The sequence below is a fragment of the Hyperoodon ampullatus genome, assembly GCF_949752795.1.
Source record: "Hyperoodon ampullatus genome assembly, chromosome: 15".
In the NCBI taxonomy this organism is placed as follows: Eukaryota; Metazoa; Chordata; class Mammalia; order Artiodactyla; family Ziphiidae; genus Hyperoodon; species Hyperoodon ampullatus.
In genome coordinates this window covers 54,426,258-54,449,355 of record NC_136928.1, presented here as the reverse complement: position 1 = coordinate 54,449,355, position 23,098 = coordinate 54,426,258, and the positions used below count along the sequence as shown (strand labels likewise).

The 23,098-nt window shown below is 42.4% G+C and overlaps 1 protein-coding gene and 1 pseudogene across 3 annotated transcripts in view; one reads left to right on the top strand and one right to left on the bottom strand.

Annotated features, from left to right (window-relative positions):
- Nucleotides 1–609: 609 nt before the first annotated feature.
- MTA3 (metastasis associated 1 family member 3) overlaps nucleotides 610–23,098 on the top strand; it is a gene marked incomplete at both ends in the record, with an annotated part of 150,390 nt that continues 127,901 nt past the window's right edge. For both annotated transcript variants that reach the window (XM_079720939.1, XM_079720940.1), the window contains 3 exons: nucleotides 610–637; nucleotides 2,279–2,346; nucleotides 12,557–12,650. In XM_079720939.1, the coding sequence (XP_079577065.1) occupies nucleotides 610–637; nucleotides 2,279–2,346; nucleotides 12,557–12,650 (190 nt within the window). The remainder of the gene's footprint in view (nucleotides 638–2,278; nucleotides 2,347–12,556; nucleotides 12,651–23,098) is intronic.
- LOC307064765 (tropomyosin-like) lies at nucleotides 8,195–9,007 on the bottom strand (annotated as a pseudogene). Its single transcript has one exon. The product of its transcript is annotated as a tropomyosin-like (transcript).

Sequence of the window (23,098 nt, the reverse complement as noted above, 5' to 3'; positions counted from 1 at the left end):
TTTTTCTAGCCTTGTCCCCAGATAAGTCTCTGCCCGGAGAAGCTGCAGGCACCTGGGGTCCTCCTGGCTCCAGGGCCTGCCGGCTCCAGGCCCGCCGCATTAACATCACCACGAGGAAGGCGCCCTGCTGCGAGCACTTATTTGCATCCAAGTGTTTGCACCGAGACAGGGGCTCACGTGCTCGAGGTCACACAGACTGGGTCTCTCCAGGGACAGAAGCGGGGAGGAAGCCCTGTCTCGGGGTGGGCAGGTGCCGGGGTACGCTGGTACACCCTCCACTTCCAGTTAGGTCCCCCAAGCCGCCTCCCCTCCCCAATTCCCTGCTGGCCCCAAGCGCTCCGGCCTCCCAGGGGGCCGGGAACTCGGCCTCGCTAGCCCAGCGCTGGGGGCGGGCACCTGCTCCCACCCCTCGGCGTCCCCTCCCCTTCACTTCCCCCTCCCCTTCACTTCCCCCTCCCCTTGTTCCCTCCCTCCCCTCCCCCCCGCGGCTAGGCGCGGCGGCGGCGGCGGCGGCGGCGGCGGCGGCCGGGGCTGAGGCGGCGGCGGCGGCGGCAGTGGCGGCGGCAGCGGGCGGGGCTCGGCTCGGGCTCCGCGGGCGGGCGGGCGGACATGGCGGCCAACATGTACCGGGTCGGAGGTAGGAAGGCTCGGCCCGACCCGGCCCGTCTGGGAGCGGGCTCCGGGAGTGGGGGGTAGGGGCGAGTTCACCCTAACCGCTGGGAGCCACGGGCGCCCGGGCTGAGGGCGCATGGGGCTGGGGGCCTGCGGAGGGGGCCGGGGCTGCCCCCCTCCCCTCCCCCCTCCCCCACCGTGGCCCACAAGGGGCCGGGGCCCATCCACACCCCCGCATCCCAACCAGGGTTTGAGGCCAGGCCTGTACTTGGGGGTATGAATTATCAGACGCCACCCCACCTCAACCCGTGAAACCCCCATGGGGGTCAGGGGCCGTCGAGCCCCCTAAGAGGGTGGTCTTTCCTCGCGTGGCTTCTAGGCGTTGGGGGTTTGGAGAGAGTGGAGGGACATCTCTACTGCTCCCCTTCATTGGGGGTGTGGGTGGGGGCGATGGGGTCCCAGCCAGGGGCACAGCTGGATAGGCCTGTTTGCGGGGACAGGGCCCTGCACCTCTCCTTCGTCCCTCTCCCTTACGTTTCTTGTCCAGCCCCCCCAGGAGTGGGGCTTAGAGGGGCCGGGGCACCGCAGCCTGGGGTGGGGAGTGGAGCTCTGCCTGGACGTTTGCTCTGCTGTCTGCCTCCTTCCCAGCCTTCTGCAGAAGAGAGAAATAAGGTCAAACAAACTTTCTCCCTACTCAAGACGCCCTCCTCCCTCTTTCCTGGTAAAATAATAATTCAGATAAGTGACGTGTTTGTGTGTAAGACTGGCTCTTCTCTGCTCATTAGCCGAGCTCCTTGATGGATGGTGGTGGGAACGGCCTGGCTAAATGAGGCCACTTTGCAGAAGGGAGACGGGAGAGAGCCACTAAGGTAGACAATAACACTGCAGCCCAGCCTCTCAAATAAACACACAGTGGGAAGTTTCCAGTGAGCTTATTAGATGAGAGGAAAAACCACACTTGAAAATTTATATCCTTTTTGTTGAAAGGCTGCAGCAATTGCTTTATAACGAGACCCTAAATGGATCTGGATTAAATATGGTAAATATGGTATTAAAACGGCTGGTATCACCTCCACAGAGCTCTGCCTCTCAAAAAGTGACCCCTCTCCTTTGTCGTCCCCTCATCTTCCTAGACAGAGCTGTGAAAGGGTTTGTCAATGTGCTTCTGCTCTGCTCACCTGATTTTTTTTTAAGTTGGTGATTGAAATGTACTTTGGGCTGCTAAGCCTTTCAAGATGCTCTGAATTTGTCTTAGGTCAATAGTTTTATGTGAGAAGCCTACTCCAGGGCAAATTGGATTGGAGTGAAAAGATGTGGAAGCAGTTATCATATGAAAGACACATGTTCAGTCAGCTCTGACTACTCAGTGATAAGAGGTGTCTTTTTGTTTATTATTAAAGAAGCGACACATGTGGGACAGAAGTCTAGGAGAACTTGAACAAAACATTAATTGAAATGAAAATGCCAGGAAAATAAGGGTCTGTGAATGGTAAGCACATAAGAAAGAGAATATATTGAGGCTGCGTTACTCAGTTTGCTTTTACCAGGAAATGAATCACGGGCGTGCTTCATTTTGAATGTGAATTACCTAATATAAAAAGTCATAAATTGACAAATGTGAACTTTCTGTTGAAAAGATTAAGCTCTTTACTTCCTTTAATTACAGATTATGTCTACTTTGAGAATTCCTCTAGCAATCCGTACCTCATCAGAAGGATAGAAGAACTCAACAAGGTATACGCTGAGTGTTCTTGATTCTAATATTAAGAAATATTTGTTGCCCATTGAAGGGTAATTGGATAAAGGGCGTAAGAGGTGATTTTACTTTAAGTTCCAGACTCTTTGAAAGTAGAGATTTCAGCTTAGAGAATTATGCAGGATTCTGAATATTCTTTTGCTTTTTATAATTACCTCTGATATTAAATGTTGATATTGAATATGTAACACCTGTAAGATTTCTTCAAATTGCTTGGAGCTTCTCAGAGCAGGTCACTCCTGTAACTCAGTCCCTTTTTATATTTGAAGTCATAATTTGTGTTTCTCCCTTTTTAGTGAATTAATTTTTTCCTCTTTCAGCTTGAGAAGGAGGAAGTTAGGGAATATGATATTTAAGGGAATTTGTAAAATTCTAGACTAGGTTAACTAATAAGAATACAGTTTTGGTATAATTATAAAGTGACTTTTTGTACCTTAGGCCCAAGTAAATAAAACTTTTACATCAAGGTTTGTCCCAAATCGCAGGTGTCCAGGACATCAGAAGCATTATGACTGTTGGCAGTAGCTGAGCTTTTACAGTGGAGGCACTCAAACAATCATAAATGACATGGACCATAGATTTCTGATGATTGAGGGTTACTTGTGTAGCTGGTGAGAATTCACATTGTTAAAATGGTTGGGGGCTGTCTAGCTAATACCTTTCCCCCAAAATACCATCTGGAGACTGGTCCCGTTCTGAGTCCCAGGAAACCAGATCTGGCCAAGGGCACGCCTGGCTTATGAGCGTTGAGGTCTTGGTTCACTTTTGGGGATACCCTGGGGACCTTGCATTGAAAAAATTTCCATAGTATTTGAGACCACCACCAAGTGAAGAAAATGGCCTCAGGATTAGGTCAGTTTGTGGGTGGGAACTGTTGAGATGTCTTCCTGATGTGCTTCTCTTTTATATTATTGATGTAAGGTATAAGAATTTAGGCAATTCCAGGGAATTCCCTGGTGGTCCAGTGGTTAGGACTCGGTGCTTTCACTGCTGGGGCCCAGGTTCCATCCCTAGTTGGGGAAGTAAGATCCTGCAAGCCACGCATGGCCAAAATAAATAAATAAATTAAATAAGTAAGTAAATACATACATACATACATACATACATACATAACTAACTAACTAACTAACTAACTAACTAACTAACTTAAAAAAAAAGAATTTAGGCAATTCCACACTGTTCACTGCATCAGCTTATTTGGAAAGTTAACTAGGATTCAAGGAGAAATATTGCCCTATGAGACCTGTATTCTCTGGCTGCTGCCTGCTTTGTTCATTCAGCTCTAAGTGCAGTAAGCTCTTTCTTGCCTGTTTCTCTCTCTCTTCTTTTTTTTGGCTGCGCCACCTGTCTTGCAGGATCTTAGTTCCATGACCAGGGATTGAACCCAGGGCCATGACAGTGAAGCACCAAGTCCTAACCACTGGACCCTCTTGGCTATTTCTCATATGCACCCACCTTAGGACTGTCTGGTTGTTTACAGCCCCCCCATACCTTGCTTTTTTCCCCCACATCATTTATCACCTTCAAATATACTTAATTAATGTGTTTACAGGCATACCTCAGATATTGTGGGTTCAGTTCATATCACTGCAATGAAGCAGATATTGCAGTAAAACGAGTCACATGAATTTTTTAGTTTCCCAGTGCATATAAAAGTAGTGTTTATACCATACTGTAGTCTATTAAGTGTACCTTATGTCTAAAAAAGATGTACATGCCTAATTGAAAAATACTTCATTGCTAAAAATTGCTAGCTATCATCTGAGCCTTCAGTGAGCCTTCATAAAATAATATTAAACATCACTGATCATAGGTTGCCATAACAAATATCATAATAATGAAAAAGTTTGAAATACTGCAAGATTTACCAAAATGTGACAGACACGAAGTAAGCAAATGCTATTGGAAAAATGGCATAGACTTGCTCCACCGAGTGTTGCCATAAACCATTGATTTGTAAAAAACACAATATCTGAGAAGTGCAGTGAACCGAAGTGCAATAAAATGAGTTGTGCCTATATTTTCATTGCCTGTTTTCCCAAACTAGAATGTAAGCTCTATGTGTGTAGTGATCTTTTCTGTTCACTAATGCATCCCAAGTGCCTTAGAGTAGTGGCTGGCACATAGTTAAGTAAACATTTTTTGAATTAATTAATTTCTCAGATGTCTGATGTTAATACTGGTACATGGCTTTACTGTTTACAAAGTACTTTGATTCATTCATTTTACAAATATTTCTGAGGACCTGCTGCTTTTAGATATGCACTTTTAGGAATTGAAAGATGAACAAGATAGGTCTAGTAGTGGAGATGGACATGAGCTAAATAATTCCACAAGCAGAAGGAAAATTGCATCTGTGCTAAATTTACAAACATCAGAGCATGGTGCTCTGGAAGCATATAATCTGGGGATTCACGTTTGTCACCTCTCTTGAGCCTCACAGTACCTTCAACCTTTAAGGTAGATGCATCATGGATTGTTGTGAAGCACACTGTGGTTAAGTAACTTAAATGCCTGGGTTAGACATCTAGCTGGAACCTGGATCATTTCACACTTCTTTATCATTATATTACTCTTCAGTCCCCTCCCCCACATTCTCACCTTCTCCCTGCCCCTCTGCTTTCTCAAAGAGTCGTTAACATACTAGCAGTCCTTAGGGGACTGAGGGTGACTGAACTGTGAGAGATCAGTCTCTGTAATTTCAGAGAGTGGCAGTTTGGATGGAGTATTGATAAAAAGGAACTGCAATAGGCTAATTAATTACTAAATATTTACATAGGACCTTTATTTCTGAAGGGATATGAGAGATCTCATTTTAAGTAATTAATTAAACAAATATTTCTTGAGCACGTGTTATGTAGCAGGCACTATGCTAGGCTCAGGTACAACAGTAACCAATATGCACATGGTCTCTGCCCACGCAGGGTCTCTGTTCTCATGAGGGAGACACATGAAAAGATGAGTTAACGGGTGTAAAGAAAATAGCGATAAATGGTGTTAACTTCTAGAAAGGAAATAAGCAAGAGCCTTGACAAAGAGAATAACAGAGGTTGCTTCCTTTGGATAGGGAGTGAAGGACTTTAAGGACATTGAAGTTGAGGCCTAAAGGATGAGAAGGAGGTAGCCTTGGGAAGAGGGGCCACAGGAGTTCCAGAAAGGCCTTGAGTGGGTCAGAGGTCAAGTTGGCTAAGTGGGGAAATTTAACATGATTAGAAAATCCAAATAATGAATTTAAGAACACTTGATATATTATTATTTTTTAAAATTAATTAATTGATTTTTGGCTGCATTGGGTCTCTGCTGCTGCACGCAGGCTTACTCTAGTGTCGAACGAGGGGCTACCCTTTGCTGCGGTGCGGGGCTTCTCATTGCGGTGGCCTCTCCTGTTGTGGAGCATGGGCTCTAGGCACGCGGGCTTCAGTAGTTGGGGCACACGGGCTCAGTAGTTGCAGCTCGCCGGCTCCAGAGCGCAGGCTCAGTAGTTGTGGCGCGTGGGCTTAGCTGCTCTGCAGCATGTGGGATCTTCCTGGTCTAGGGCTCAAACCCGTGTCTCCTGCACTGGCAGACGGATTCCCAACCACTGCGCCACCAGGGAATTCCCAACACTTGATATATTCTAATTGATAAGCTAAGAGAAGGGATATTAACCTATTTTATTAACTTTCTTCTAAATACGTAGGATGTGTTTTGGGATTCCCTAGTGGTCCAGTGGTTAGGACTGGGTGCTTTCACTGCTGCGGCCCAGGGGCAATCCCTGGTCAGGGAACTTAAGATCCTGCAAGCCTCATAGCGAGGCCAAAAAAGAAAAAAAGAAATAGGATGTGGTTTTTTTTTTGATGTGTTTTTTTTTTAACAAAATTCCTAGAATAAGCTATCAATCATTATTTTTATAGAAAATTCACTTTTATAGGATGACGTTCCCTGATTTTTTAAAAAAATCCTATTTGAAATGTTACTTGCAGAAAGCAGAACTACAGTATTTTTTCTTTTTTTTTAAATTAAAGAAATAGATGTAAAAATATTTATTTATTTATTTATTTGGCTCTGTCGGGTCTTAGTTGTGGCATGTGGGATCTTTGTTGTGGCATGTGGGATCTTTTAGTGCAGCGAGTGGGCTCTGGTGTGCATGGGTTCAGTAGTTGCAGCGAGCGGGCTCTCTAGTTGTGCCACACAGGCTCAGTAGTGCGGCACGCAGGCTCTAGAGTGTGCAGGGTTAGTTGCCCTGTGGCATGTGGGATCTTAGTTCCCTGACCGGGGATCGAACCCACATCCCCTGCATTGGAAGGCAGATTCTTAACCACTGGACCACTAGGGAAGTCCTGAATTAGATTTTTGTCTCAATTTTTTTTCCCCAGAACTTTTAGGTGCAAAACTGAATATGTTGGTTGATCAACACGGTTTGACATTGTTGTATCTTTTTTTTTTTTTTTTTTTTTGGAGGGACTGGTTCTTTATTTCAAAAAGACATTTATCAATTTCAGTATCTAAACAGTTATACTATTGTTTTTTCTTTCCCCAGTTGGCCCCAAAAGAGACCACACCAAAGGGGAGTACATTTTAAGCCAGTTAAGCTGTAGGATGCACACCTAACTGACCTCACTGAACCCTCACCAAAAAGGGGAGATTGGGTAGGGAAAGAAACTTTAAAAGATCAGCACAGGGCTTCCCTGGTGGCGCAGTGGTTGAGAGTCTGCTTGCCGATGCAGAGGACATGGGTTCGTGCCCTGGACCGGGAAGATCCCACATGCCGCGGAGCGGCTGGGCCCGTGAGCCATGGCCGCTGAGCCTGCGCGTCCAGAGCCTGTGCTCTGCAACGGGAGAGGCCACAACAGAAGAAGAAGAAAAAAAAAGATCAGCACACTGCCAGCCCAGACTGTAGAGGGCTCTCACAGCCAGATGGGGTGACCAGTGTGCCCCAACCCCAAAGAAGCAAAGTTCCAAAATAATATAAAATTTAAAAACAATTTTGTACATAAGCTATTCAAGATTTCTCCAGCACTAACTGCTACAACACACAATGAGATGGCAGTTTTAGAGACAGCAGCTTCAGACCCAGAAAAGGGTGATGAGATGAGTTTCATATGGCTAAATCAGTGGTAGAACATAATTTTCTTTCCTTTCTTTCAAGGAGGTGGGAGAGCAAATAAGTGGTCACCTCAAAATAAGGGGCACATGATCCATTCTGTGAGTGATTGGGAATGGGATAGAGCTGGGACAAGGATTTGGTCTCGAGGTCTCACCATCTTAATCTCATCTGGTCACTTCTGATGGAAAAAAAAGTTGCCCAAAGATACTGTAAAGCTGAAGACCTGAACAGCGCTTTTTTTTTTTTTTTTTTTTTTTTTTTTTGGCTAACTCCTTCTGGAATCACCTTTCTGGTTTGGCAGGTACTTTTTACAGAGCAATAAGGCTTCCCAAAATGGAGTCCTTCTCTGGGCTGTTTGGCTCTCAGGAAGGCAGGCCCATACCTTTTCCTCTCCTCTACGGAGAGGGCAATATGCATTAAGCTGAAAAGTTACCTTCCAAAAGTGAGAAAGGGATTAGACTGCTGCTTCAGAACTATGGAATTATCTGGAATGTTTTACAAATGGCTGCTACATCAACCGCAACAAAAAAGGTAATTACAAAATGTGTACATCACAGCATGCTTTTAAAGACACTTAACATTGTGCTCACATTCCCTTAAACGTTGTTCCCAAAGATGCTCAGCCTCTAGCCCAAATGGAATCTCTGGGGAGAGGCAGAGACAGTTTGGTGAAAAGGACACAGGGGTGGGGGTGGGAGACGTGGCGAAAGGAGAAAGCAGCTTTCCAGTTAAAGATCAGTTTAAAGATCAGCTTCGGGCAGGCTGGCCTCAGCGGAGTCGGGGTCAGAGGGAGGGGCAGCACAGGGCGGGACTGGGGCGCTCTGCATCTCATCCAGGTCAAGCAGAGTCTGGTCCAGCATCCTTTGTGTACAGAGGTGCTCCTCTTTGGTGCATTTCAGTTTATCTTCCAAATCATCAGTTGTCTTTTCCAGCTTGGCTACCGATCTTGGCACGGGTCTCTGCCTCCTTGAGTTTATCAGTAAGAATCTTTCTCTCTTCCTCATATCTGTCTTTTTGAGAGTACTTTTCTTCAGCAGCACTCAAGACACTTCAGCTTCTGGTCCATCAGTCTGACCTGCTCATCCGTCTCTCAGCAACGGGACTCTGCCAGCTCAGCTCACTCCTCTGGGCCTTCCAAGTCTCCCTCAGTAATCACCAACCTAAGAGCCACCTCTTCGTACTTCCTACCTGCCTCTTCTGCAGTGTGCTTAGCTTCTTTGAGTTGGATTTCCTGGAGCTCCATTTTTTCTTCCTCTTTTAAGGATTGGTTTTCAGTAACCTTCAGACCTCTCTCGCTGTCATCAGCAGCTTTCTCAGCTTCCTCTAGCTTTTGCAGGGCAGTGGCCAGGTGCCCTTGGGCACTGTCCACTCCTTTTCAACCAGCTGGATCCTGCGGTTCAAGGAGGCCTCCTCAGCCTGAGCCTGTTCCCGGACCGCCTTTCTCCCTCCACTTCCGCGGGAGGTGTTCGGCCCTCTCCTCCACGTCACTGGCCTGCAGCTGCGGAACCTGGGTCTCAGCGCTTCACCGCCTCCGTGGTGGTGACCCCGGCCATGGTGTCCACCCGGCCCCTGCTCGCCTTCGGGTTCCTGCCTCCTGTGCCCGGAGCTGCAGCTGCTTCTCACCGACATTGTTTATCTTACATACCCTCTTTTCCTCTCCTCTAAGCTGTACTCAGATACAGTGATGATGATCTTTTGGAGGAAGAATATAAAGTTAAAATAGAAAACAACTTCACAGTAAATTTTATTTAGTCACTATCTAGCTTGGGTGTTGCTCTTCTAAAGATTTAGTCTGCACACATGTTGGAAGAAGGCTTTGTGTGCATAATAATGAGGATACAGTCTCAGGAAGTTTTGGAAGTTATGCTTATGGATAAATTTAATGTTATTTGCTGTTGATTGGTTTTTTTGTGTGTTGTATAATTTATATGTTTCTTCATATTCTGTATGTTTTATTAGCCATCCAATTTGCTCTGAGATTCATTTTAATGTTTAGGGTCTTTTTTTGGTGGGGAGAAGGGAGCCACTAACTTCTTTGAGCATCTAATCTTGTCCCCCACCCCAATCTATATTTGCACATACAAGATTTTGCATATAATTTCAGGAGATCCCTTCAAAGCCCTTTTACAGAACCCAAGTTAAGACCCCTCCTGACGTTTGGAATCTGTTGGGAAGGACAGAAATTGGGAAAAGGAAGTTCTTTTCCATCTGTTCTTGAGTTCGAGCAGACCACAGACTTTCCAAAATGGAAAGCGTTTGGTTTTTTTTTTTTGCGGTACACGGGCCTCTCACTGTTGTGGCCTCTCCCGTTGCGGAGCACAGGTTCCGGACGCGCAGGCTCAGCGGCCATGGCTCACGGGCCCAGCCGCTCTGCGGCATGTGGGATCTTCCTGGACCAGGGCACGAACCCGTGTCCCCTGCATCGGCAGGCGGACTCTCAACCACTGCACCACCAGGGAAGCCCTGGTTTTTTGTTTTTTAATAATGGACTTTCTAAGTCTGGGATAGAAATGGACGTGAGTATGAGGTTGAATGAAAGCCCCTTATTGCTGAAGGATGTTTTACTAAACGTGTTTGACAGAATAGAGATTTAAGAGGCTGCAACCTAAATGGAGAAAAGAACACAGGAAAGAAATCACTGTTCATTGTAGGTTCTTCTTTATACCTGTCTCCACTTTTCCCACCTGTGGGTTTTGTTCGGGTCCTTTTTTCTTAAGACTACTCAGTGCTCCAGGCTTCACCTGCTGGACTCCTTTCCTTCTTTCCAAGCTAGCGAGGGACCTTCTGCCCGCTTTCCTCCTCCTTGAAGCTTTTTCTGGTCTTCCCTCAACAGGTGGCACTTCCTGCCTCCATGAGTGAGAAGTGAAGTCTGGAGGGGAAAAGAAAGGAGTAAAGGACAGTAGTGCTGGGAATTTGTCAGGAATGTTTTACTCTTATGCTTCAGTTGTGGGGAACCGGTGAAGGTTTCTGGGTGAGGGACATGATTACAGCTGGGCTTTGGAAGGTTGGAGACGAGATGACACGTGGACAGGCATCTTTGCTGGAGCAGAGGCTTGGTGAGGGCAGACACCATGCATCCATGGTGCTTAGCTTGCGCAGGGGCACATAGGAAGCGCACACAAGAAAATTTGGTGACCTTATATATACAAAATATTTAACTTAGGTCTTCAGAGCTATACTTTTTAAATTATTTGTGGTGGAGGATCTTTAAGAATTTTCAGTATCTTAGACTGCTTTTGTAAAATTTAAAAATGAGAGTAGAAAAATGAGATTTAAAGTAGGCTTATAAAAATGCAAGCCCCATTTTTCATTATTAGATTCAATAGATATAAAATTAACTCTCAAATACTATAATTCATTTAATTTCTGTACTCATTTCATTACATAGTAACAGCTGTGGACTGGGCCTTGGACCACAATTTTAGTAGCTCAACTTTCGAGGAATGTTGGAAGGGAGGGTGTGTGTGTGTACAGTAGAGAAGAAGAGTAACACTGTAAACTGCCTAATAGCCAAGTGTGTACGTGGTTCAGAAGAGAATATTTATTTTGAACTATGCCCCTCCACCCCAAGCAGGTTTAAATAAGAATTTAATTAGCTTTACAGAGTATCCCTATTGGAGGAACTCACCAGTAAGGTAGGAAAAATACACGTATGCCTTAAAACTCTTGCTTTGGTTTTTTTTTTTTTTCCCCTGGTATGCGGGCCTCTCACTGTTGTGGCCTCTCCCGTTGCGGAGCACAGGCTCCAGATGCGCAGGTTCAGTGGCCATGGCTCACGGGCTTAGCAGCTCCGTGGCATGTGGGATCTTCCCGGACCGGGACACGAACCCGTGTCCCCTGCATCGGCAGGCGGACTCTCAACCACTGCGCCACCAGGGAAGCCCTTGCTTTGGGTTTTTAACACGCATTTTTTTTTTAATGTTTATTTATTTATTTTCTTATTAGTTGTCCATTAACATGCTTTTGTCTCAAGAAGACAAAAATGATAAAGCACTGATAATTGAAGTCATTGATAGATTTTATTTACATAGGAATATTGGAATATTCATTTAGCAGACTGCTGGGTCATTACTTCTGGAGGATGTATTTGATCACAATATTGTGAAATATAGAAGCACTTTGGTTAGGATGTAATACGATTTCAGTTTTAAGGGGCAATATTTCTACAAGACTATTTCTCAGTTTGAAATACTGCCGCTGAACTTCATAAAACTGACAAATTTACTGCAGCACATATACTTATTTCTTTTTGTCTGAGTGTATCTGTAAGCCCAGAGAAATTCTGAAAATTTGTTCTCAAATTTGTTTGAAATTGGAAATCACAATAGCATTTTATTGTAATCTGTGTGTTTTTACAATGAACTTTGTAGTGAACAATTGACCTTGAAAGCTCTCAGAATTCATAAAGAATAGGAGGGTAGGAGCCTGGGTCCCAGCTGCAGTAAATTACAGCCTAACTGAATATTGATTGTATTCTAGACTGTAGTCAAAAAGAAATAAGAGCTTCAGTGTTCATAACTCAAGGTTTTTAATACTTTCATATGTGAAGGTAAAGTAAGTACTACTAAGAATGTTGACCGTTATGGATGCATGGACTCCCTTGGGCTGAGAATGCTTTTCCAAGTTATCTGGTCCACCTCACATGTTGACTGCCCTGCACCTGCAGAGCTTCACCATCAGTCAAACATGAGGGTGTTTAGGATGGGGCTGGGTGATTTTGCACTTAGCCTGTGCCTCAGGAAGAGGGTTTGGAGGACTATGTTTAACTGTCTTTTAAGTTACGTTGTGGCTTTTTAAATTTTGGGGATTAGTTTCTTAATCAGAGTTAACTATGGCTTTAGTCATTAAAGCTCTCTGATCACTTTAGTTTAATTTTTAATTGATGCCAATGAGTTATTTTGTGTTTGACATTTGTTTCACTTGGAACTTTTACAAATGTTACTCGTCCTTATTTGAATTTTTAAGCTCTCTGATTATCCTGCAGTTGTGGTTGGCACAATAAATGACAGTGACTTTACAATTATGCTGTCTCTAGTTTTGTTTTATAAACTACTTGTATCTAATATTCAGTATAGATGACTTTTATTTTTCTTATTTCTTAGACTGCAACTGGCAACGTGGAAGCAAAAGTAGTGTGCTTTTATAGACGACGAGATATTTCCAACACGCTTATAATGCTTGCAGACAAGCATGCTAGTAAGTTAATTGTCTTTTTCTTGGAAAATTAAAATGTGTTTTGAGTCTTTTGTTTTCCATGATATGAGGAAAAGTACTTTATGTTACCTGTAGCTTTTTGGTTTCCCATTTGTCTTCCTCTTAGTTTAGATGGGAGTAGGTTTTTGGGTGGTTCTTGGTTTTAGTATATATTTTTTAGGATGCAACATATGTTTATTAGTTAGTCAAAATGTTGAAATAGAAGTCTTTGCACATAGGCTTTAGTGGACAATTGGAGCAGTGTTTTGCCATCTCCAATTTTCCCTGGCGGTTTGAAGGTTTGAATATGAGGAAATTTATACTTCACTGGTATTTTGGAGGACTTCTTTTTCCCTCCTCTCTAAAACAACTGGGTTGTATTTACAGTTTTTAAAATTCTGAGTATTTATTATATATTTATAGTATTAGGTATGTGTGGAAAAAAAGTTTGCTAAAGAATGAAGTGCAATGTGATAGATATGGAAAAAAATTCCTGCAGATAGCAACTCTGAGCATTTCTTTGTAGTTTAATCTTCATTGTGTGCTTCTCCCCCCCGCCCCGCAGTCAACAGCTTTGACATATTTTAGCCCCTTTGATTTTTTTTTTAACAATCAATAAAAAAGTGATCTAAATTTTAAGAAAGAAGTATAAGTACTTTATTTTGAAAGCCATTTTTGTCCTACAAAATATGTAATGAGACTAGGACCATATGTAAATGTATTTTTCAGTTTAATACCATAGTGTCTCAAACTCTGGTCTTGGGGTTCCTGAAGCTTTTGAAATGTTTTGGTAATGGGGGAATGGAAGCTGTTGGCGCACAGGTTTGTTCTGTGTCTGCCTGAGAATGATTTCCCCACTGGTTTTCTGTCTCATAAGTTAAATTCCTACTATATTTTCTGCTGTAGTTCATAGAGTTTTTCAGTTTCTTTCCATTTTTGTAGAGTAAGTGTTAATTATGATATGGGTTATTCTGTAGTATTTACAAATTATATATTCACAGATTCAGGGTAATCATATTTGTTCCTCATGTATGAGACCAAAGTATTGCTTTTTAAAGTGACATACTAATCAGTTATTTTAGCTATACCTGAAATCTAGAAATTCAGTGTGTTATTAAAGTATCTATGCAAAATTATTTGGATTTTATTCACCATTTACAACATAAACTTAAAGATAAAATGTCTCATTTATATTCATGTACTTTTGGATTTAATTTAGCTTCTAACGTAGCTTCTAAAGTTGTTGTTGCAAAGGTAGTGAGGTGTAAAGATGGTTGGGCGTCTGTTGACTGTTCATGGAGGGTCTCAGCATGGCTGCCTTTTTTGGTGCTGTCTGTTTTAGGCTTGTAAATGTAGAAAATCAGGCTTTTTAGAATAGATGAGGCTCTTAGTATTGACTCAGAGAGATGAAATTTTAAGAAACTTAAGAACCAATGAAATTATATAATGGCAGTCATGCAGTTTAAAGAAAGACCTGGGTTCAGATTCTGGTTGGTGACTTGCTGCTTGCCTTAGGAAAATGTCTTAACTTCTCACTCATCTGCATTTTCCTCATTTGTAAAATGAGGTTGAAAAAAATCACCTCTTTTTTAAAGTAAATATTTATTTATTATTTATTCATTTATTCATTCTGGCTGCGCTGGGTCTTAGTTGTGGCACGTGGGATCTTCGTTGCGGCATGAGGTATCTTTTTTAGTTGCGACATGCGGACTTAGTTGCAGCATGTGGGCTTCTTAGTTGCAGCATGCATGCAGGATCTAGTTTCCCGACCAGGGATCGAACCCGGGCTCCCTGCATTGGGAGCGTGGAGTCTTACCCCCTGGACCACCAGGGAAGTCCCCATTTTGAATCATATGTATTTTACCACAGTTAAAAAAAATTAAGGGAGGGAATTCCCTGGTGTTCCAGTGGTTAGGACTCTGTGCGTTCACTACCAAGGGCACAGGTTCAATCCCTGGTCAGGGAACTAAGAACCCACAGGCCATGAAGTGTGGCCAAAAATTAAAAAAAAAAAAAATCTAAAATTGTATACTTTAAGGAAAAAAATTAAAAACAAAATTAAGGGAAAAATTATGCCAGCATTGATGTGAAGCTTAAATGACCTAAGGAATGGCTTATAATGGGTGCTTAACAAATGTCAGTTGGTTTTTCTCTCTCTGTGATTTGTAGATCATCTCTTTGGGTGGATTACTTCTATCTACATTTACCTGTTTTCCTCCATTATTTATTGATCTTACTCTCAACGGTAACTATATGTCCATGTACAGTAGAGTTAGAGGTATCAACTGTATTTCTGTTTTTGTATTGACTAAAACTTCACATGGGGCAAATAAAATTGCCTGAATGGTTCATGCTTTATAAAGAGGTTTTAAGGGGAGATTAATGGAGAGGGTGTCATATATCAGAAACATTTCAAACTAGAGTCCTGGATGTGGGTGCCTCTTTTTTTTTTTTTAATAAATTTATTTTATCTTTTTATTTTTGGCTGCATTGGGTCTTCATTGCTGTGTGCGGGCTTTCTCTAGTTGCGGCGAGCGGGGGCTATCTTCATGGCGGTGCGTGGGCTTCTCATTGAGGTGGCTTCTCGTTGCGAAGCATGGGCTCTATGTGTGTGGGCTTCAGTAGTTGTGGCACACAGCCTCAGTAGTTGTGGCTCACGGGCTCAGTATTTGTGTCTCTTGGGCTCTAGAGGGCAGGCTCAGTAGTTGTGGCGCACGGGCTTAGTTGCTCCGCGGCATGTGGGATATTTCGGACTAGGTCTCAAACCCATGTCCCCTGCATTGGCAGGCGGATTCTCAACCACTCTGCCACCAGGGATGTCCCTCATTGTGGACTTCTTTAAAACTTTTTATTGCAGAAAATTTCAAACATAGAAAAGTACAGAGAATAGTATAATACATCTGATGTTTCCATTATCCTACTTTAACAGTTATTACTACATGACCAATTATTTCATCTAGACCCCTACTTGTCCCATTATTTTGAAGCTCATCAGAGAAATCTTACTTTTTCGTTTGTAAATATTTCAGAATGTATTTCTGAAAGATATGGCCTCATTTAAACTTACAGGAAATGCCAAGAATATACGAGGAACTCCAGTATGCCCTTTACCCAGATTCAGCAATTAACATTTTGTCATTTTTTATATATATAATATATATTCTTTATTATATATATATTTTTCCTGAACCATTGGAGAGTAACTTGGAGACTTTAGAGTGTTTTTCCTAAATGTACGAAAATTCTTTTACATAACCACACTGTAGCAAACATCTCAGGAACCCTACTATTTACACAAAGCTATTGTCTCATTCACAATCCTTATTCAAATTTCATGTCTCAACAGTGTTCTGCGTAGCTATGTATTTTTTCCTTAGTCTAGGATAAAATCCAGAATCACACGTTGTATTTTTAATTAATTAATTAATTTTTGGCTGTGTTGGGTCTTCATTGCTGCACATGGGCTTTCTCTACTTGCAGCCAGCAGAGGCTCCTCTTTGTTGCAGTGCGCGGGCTTCTCGTTGCGGTGGCTTCTTTTGTCACGGAGCACGGGCTCTAGGCACGCAGGTTTTAGTAGTTGCAGCACGCGGGCTCAGTAGTTGTGGCTCGCGAGCTCTAGAGCGCAGGCTCAGTAGTTGTGGTGCATGGGCTTAGCTGCTCCATGGCATGTGGGATCTTCCCGGTCCAGGGCTCGAACCCGTGTCCCCTGTATTGGCAAGTGGATTCTTAACCACTGTGTCACCAGGAAAGTCCCCACACATTGTATTTTATTGTCATGTATCCTTCATATGGAACCAGCTCAGTCTTTGTGTTTTTTTTTTTTTTTTTTTGGCCGTACCATGCGGCATGCGGGATTAGTTCCCCGACCAGGGATCAAACCCTTGCCCCCTGCAGTGGAAGAGCAGAGTCTTAACCACTGGACTGCCAGGAAAGTCCCTTTCTGTTTTTTTTTTTTTTGTGGTACGCGGGCCTCTCACTGTTTTGGCCTCTCCCGTTGTGGATCACAGGCTCCAGACACGCAGGCTCAGCGGCCATGGCTCACGGGCCCAGCCGCTCCGCGGCATGTGGGATCTTCCCAGACCGAGGCACGAACCTGTGTCCCCTGCATCGGCAGGCGGACTCTCAACCACTGCACCACCAGGGAAGCCCCATTCCTTGTTTTTTAATAGCTCTTTATTGGAGTATAATTGCTTCACAATACTGTGTTAGTTTATGTTGCACAGCAAAGCAAATCAGCCATATGCATACACATGTCCCCATTTCCCCTCTCTCTTGCGTCTCCCTCCCACCCTCCCTATCCTAGGCCTCTAGGTGGACAAAAAGCACTGAGCTGATCTCCCTGTGCTATGCGGCTGCTTCCCACTAGCTATCTATTTTACGTCTGGTAGTGTATATATGTCCATGCCACTCCCTCACTTTGTCCCAGTTTATCCTTCCCCCTCCCCATGTCCTCAAGTCCATTCTCTACATCTGTGTCTTTATTTCTGTCCTGCCCCTAGGTTCTTCAGAACCACTTTTTTTAGATTCCGTATATATGTGTTAGGATATGGTATTTGTTTTTCTCTTTCTGACTTACTTCACTCTGTATGATAGACTGTAGGTCCATCCACCTCACTACAAATAACTCAATTTTATTTCTTTTTATGGCTGAGTAATATTCCATTGTATGTATGTGCCACATCTTCTTTATCCATTCATCTGTTGATGGACGTTTAGGTTGGTTCCATGTCCTGGCTATTGTAAATACTGCTGCAGTGAACATTGTGGTACATGTCTCTTTTTGAATTATGGTTTTCTTAGGGTATATGCCCAGTAGTGGGATAGCTGGATCATATGGTAGTTCTATTTTTAGGTTTTTAAGGAACCTCAATGCTGTTTTCCATAGTGGTTGTATCAGTTTACATTCCCACCAACAGTGCAAGAGGGTTCCCTTTTCACCACACCCTTTCTAGCATTTATTGTTTCTAGCTTTTTTGATAATGGCCATTTTGATCGGCGTGAGGTGATACCTCATTGTAGTTTTGATTTGCATTTCTCTAATAATTAGTGATGTTGAGCATCTTTTACACAAGACCCATATATATGCCATCTACAAAAGATCCACTTCAGACCTAGGGACACATACAGACTGAAAGTGAAGGGATGCAGAAAGATATTCCATGCAAATGGAAATCAAAAGAAAGCTGGAGTAGCAATACTTGTATCAGATAAAATAGACTTTAAAATAAAGAGTGTTACAAGAGATAAGGAGGGACACTACATAATGATCAAAGGATCAATCCAAGAAGATATAACAATTATAAATGTTTATGCACCCAACATAGGAGCACCTCAGTACATAAGGCAGATGCTAACTAACAGCCATGAAAGGAGAAGTGGACAGTAACATAATAATAGTGGGGGACTTTAACACCCCACTTACACCAATGGACAGATCATTCAAACAGAAAATAAATAAGGAAACACAAGCTGTAAATGACACAATAGACCCGATAGATCTAATTGATATTTATAGAACATTGCACCCCAAAGTGGCAGAATACACTTTCTTCTCAAGTTTACGTGGAACATTCTCCAGGATAGATCACATGTTGGGTCACAAATCAAGCCTCAGAAAATTTAAGAAAATTGAAATTGAATCAAGCATGTTTTCTGACCACAATGCTATGATATTGGAAATCAGTTACAGGAAGAAAACTGTAAAAAACACAAATACATGGAGGCTAAACAGTGCGTTACTTAATAACCAAGAGATCACTTCATTCCTTTTTATAGCTAAATACCACATTGGGTGGATGTAGTACATTTGTTTATCCATTCATCAGTTGATGGACATTTGGATTGTTTCCACTTTCTGGTTATTATGAATAATGGTGTTATGAACATTCCTGTACAAGTTTTTGTGTGGACATCCTTCAGTCTTTTAATCCATAGATACATATTATTTCATATTCTCTCTCTCAGTATTTTGTTGAAGATAGCAGGTGGTTAATCCTGTTGAGTTTCTTTTGGCTTGGAGTTTGTTCATTGCATCTCTCTTGTGTCCTTTACCATGCTTCTCTATAGATGGATAGTTAGATACAGATTCCAGAGGATCGAATCTAGGTTTATTTTTGTGGGGTGTGGGTACAAGATCACTTCATGGGTAGCATTGTGTACTTCTGTCATGAGGTCTGTAATGTATCGTTGCCTGTTTCTCTATTTTATTATTTAAAAATTTTTTTTAATTTAGTTTGTTTATTTTTGGCTGTGTTGGGTCTTTGTTGCTGCGCGTGGGCTTTCTCTAGTTGTGGCGAGCGGGGGCTACTCTTTGTTGCGGTGCGCGGGCTTCTCATTGTGGTGGCTTCTCTTGTTGCCGCGCATGGTCTCTAGGCACGCGGGCTCAGTAGTTGTGGCTCACAGGCTCTAGCGCACAGGCTCAGTAGTTCTGGCACATGGGGTTAGTTGCTCCATAGCACGTGGGATCTTTCCGGACCAGGGCTCGAACCCGTGTCCCCTGCACTGGCAGGTGGATTCTTAGCCACTGCACCACCAGGGAAGCCCAGTGTTAAGTTCTTTAACGTTGGTTTGATCATCTTTACAGCCTTCGTGTGTCTTGTTCATTATATATATATAGTTGCTCCACAAGTGTTTGTAGCTTTAAATTTACCAAGGGAACAAATCTGAAGAACAGCCAGGCTACCAGTTGTTTTGTTTTAGCATCTTGGTTGTCTGAAAAGAGTCTGTGGTGTTTATCTATCTATCTATCTGTCTGTCTGTCTGTCTGTCTGTCTGTCTATCTGTGGTGTTTTAAAACATGGTCCTCAACTTCTTTGACATTCCTTCCATTGATAGATGAAGTCCATGTCTTCTCCGCTTGGATCTGGGTGGGGTTTTGACCAGAACAGTATAGTGGAAGTAATGCTGTCTGACTCTTCAAGGCTAGGTCAGAAAAGTCCATGAAGCTTCTACCTGGTTTTCTTGGAATGTTTGCTCTCAGGATAGTTCTGCTTGGAACTCAGCCACTATACTGTGAGACAACCAGGCTACATGGTGAGGCCGTTTGTAGGTGCTAAGGTTGATCGTCCATCCTATCTGAGACCAGGTGCCAGACATATGCCTGAAGGAGCCACCAGCTGATCCAGGCTCAGCCATTTGAGTCCCTCTTGAGGCCCCAGTTATTGTGAAGCACAGACAAGAGTTCTGTGCTGTGCCCTGTCTGAATTCCTCACCCACTGAATCAGCAAAGTAGAATGTTTGTTTTGTGCCACTAAGTTTTGGGATGATTTGTAACTCAACAATAGACGATATAACTGGAATAGGATCATAATAGGTTTTTCTGTTATGGGATATTTTCAGTGACAGTTTAAAATCAATATTTAAGCTTATGACTGCCAACTAAAAGTATTTAATGAACTATTAGTTTTCCTTAAGTAAACTTCCTTTTCTTTTGACAGACTGATTAAATGAAGAGATTTTGCCCCAATGCGTTACTCCTTATAAATGATTTTTGGCCACTTTGAGCACAAGTCAGGAAAAATGCCCTTTTTATTATTCTGAAGTGAAATTTTTTGATAGTGTAACTTATATGTATAATGTAAAAACAAAATTAAAACTCAGTATTATGTTCTGACTGCAATATAAAAGAGAAAAAATTTATAATATATATATCATAGGATCATATATACTGTATTTCAATATGTGTAAATGCTGAGGCATGACAATAGTGGAAGCTGTAACGAAATTGTGAAATGTTTGCATGTATGCATAGAATCACTAGCAATGCAGCGGTTATAAATTAGACTGATATTTTATACTAGGAGCTCTAATATTTCCTGAGATTTTTTTTCAAAATGGTACTATTGGTAAGTTTTGAACAAAACAAAATAGTCTTTTCTCTTTTTATATGATGGCTACATTGCTGGAAAAGTCAGTTATATTAAAACCATACCCCAAATGTTTTGTGTTCTCATACATAGAATGGAATTAGTTCTAGTCTCAGGTAACAGAATCATGTTTTTCACTTACATAAATGTCCAGAGGGACATTTCAAAGTCATATGAATCATGGACTGTCCTCTGCTGTATACCTATATATCTTTGGGATATCTAACATCCTTGTCTTCCATTTATGAAATGTTAATACTGCTCCCATTGTGGTAGTACTGCCACCACCTCACCCTTTCCAAAGGAGTCCTTGGGGTGTAGACTAGTACCCATTTAAGAACCAGGGCATGCTGGAGGGGTGGGATAGGGAGGGTGGGAGGGAGACGCAAAAGGGAGGGGATATGGGAACATATGTATATGTATAACTGATTAAAAAAAAAAAAAAAAAAAGAACCAGGGCATGAAATGCAGTATAATAAAATAAAAACTATGTCTGTATTGTTGACTAACACATTTGCTGACATTCACTGTAACTTTGGGAACATGGAAGTTATTTGGTACAAATTAAACAAAAAAAAAAGCTCTTAATAGTTTCCCTAATTCCTCCAAATTAGAGATTAAAGTTGCAAATAATAAAAAAGTTAAAAGTTAAAGTTATTTATATTCAGCTAGGATTGATTGATACGGGCTTTTAAAAATTTTTATTTATTTATTTATTTAGTCTATTTTTGGCTGTGTTGGGTCTTCTTTGCTGCATGAGGGCTTTCTCTAGTTGTGGCGAGTGGGGGCTACTCCTCATTGCAGTGCGTGGGCTTCTCATTGCAGTGGCTTCTCTTGTTGTGGAGCACCGGCTCTAGGTGCACGGGCTTCAGTAGTTGTGGCACATGGGCTTCAGTAGTTGTGGCACACAGGCTTAGTTGCTCCGCGGCATGTGGGATCTGCCTGCCAATGCAGGGGACACGGGCTCAGTAGTTGTGTCTCATGGGCTCTAGAGCACAGGCTTAGTAGCTGTGGCGCACGGGCCTAGTTGGTCCGCGGCATGTGGGATCTTCCCGGACCAGGGATTGAACCCATGTCACCTGCATTGTCAGGCGGATTGTTAACCACTGCGCCACCAGGGATGTCCCTCCCTTATACATTTGAAAGTTGACATCTAAAATTTTTCATCAAAAATTTAAATAGTTGTGGGCTTCCCTGTAGAGAACAAACGTATGGACACCAAGGGGGAAAATGGCAGGGGGTGGGGATGGTGGTGTGATGAATTGGGCGATTGGGATTGACGTGTATACACTGATGTGTTTAAGATCGATGACTAACAAGAACCTACTGTATAAAAAAGTAAATAAAATAAAATTCGGGGCTTCCCTGGTGGCGCAGTGGTTGAGAGTCCGCCTGCCGATGCAGGGGAAATGGGTTCGTGCCCCGGTCTGGGAAGATCCCACATGCCGCGGAGCGGCTGGGCCCGTGAGCCGTGGCCGCTGGGCCTGTGCGTCCGGAGCCTGTGCTCCGCAACGGGAGAGGCCACAACAGTGAGAGGCCCACATACCACACACACACACACACACACACACAAAATAAATAAATAAATAAAATTAAAAAATTAAAAATAAAAAATAAAAGAATAAATGGCTATGGAATTCCTTGGCCATCCAGTGGTTAGGACTCCGTGTTTCCACTACTGGGGGCTGGGGTTCATCCCTGGTCAGGGAACTAAGATCCAGAAAGCTGCTTAGTGCAGTACAGCCAGAAAAAAAAAAAGAGATACTGTAACAATTTGCCCACCATCACAGGTTAAAAAGAAAAAAAGCATGAACAAGCTCCTGTTGAACAGTTTGAAATCTTACATGATCCTTTTGTCTCCTTGAGCTCTTTTCCATTTTGCTTTCTCTGCAGAATTCTAGCCTAATGTATTTTATGCTTGAAAAGTTTTGTTTATCATCATATTATTCTCTGCAACAAAAATTAAACATAAATTAAAATTTTAAAACACTTTGTATTTCTTGACTTCATAAGGCTCAGTCTTAATTTCTTTTGGATTTATTATAATTATAGTACAAATACTGTAAAAAGTTTGATAATTACTAAACATAAAAATACATTTTTACTGGAAATCATCTCTTAACGAGATGGGTGGGGATTCTTCTCACCTCATTTAGTTAACAAATTCTTGCATTAATGTAACTCATTGCTAGAATGAGAGGGTTTGGTATTGATTCTGTTCCTGATTTTTGTGTTTATAGGTGTAGTTTCTGACAAAATTTTTTCATCTAAGCAGATGAGAATGGTGGTGTTTTCCTCATTTATTCGTTTATCAAATATATTTTGAGCTCCTACTGTGTTATGGAGACTCCTCTAAGTTCTGGTGATAAGCACTGAACAAGTAGAAGTTCCTCCCCTCAGAGTTCACAAGTGTCTCTTTGTTCTTCTGAGTTGTATGTGAAAAATCATATAGCAGTTTTTCATCAAAAGTGATTTTTAATGATTTAGCAGCTGACAATTCAATTATGTCCTACTTCAGTCTTGTTGAAAGCAGAGAATTTGAAACCCCCAGAGTTGGAAGAGGTTTGTTACCCAGTCATTAGTCAC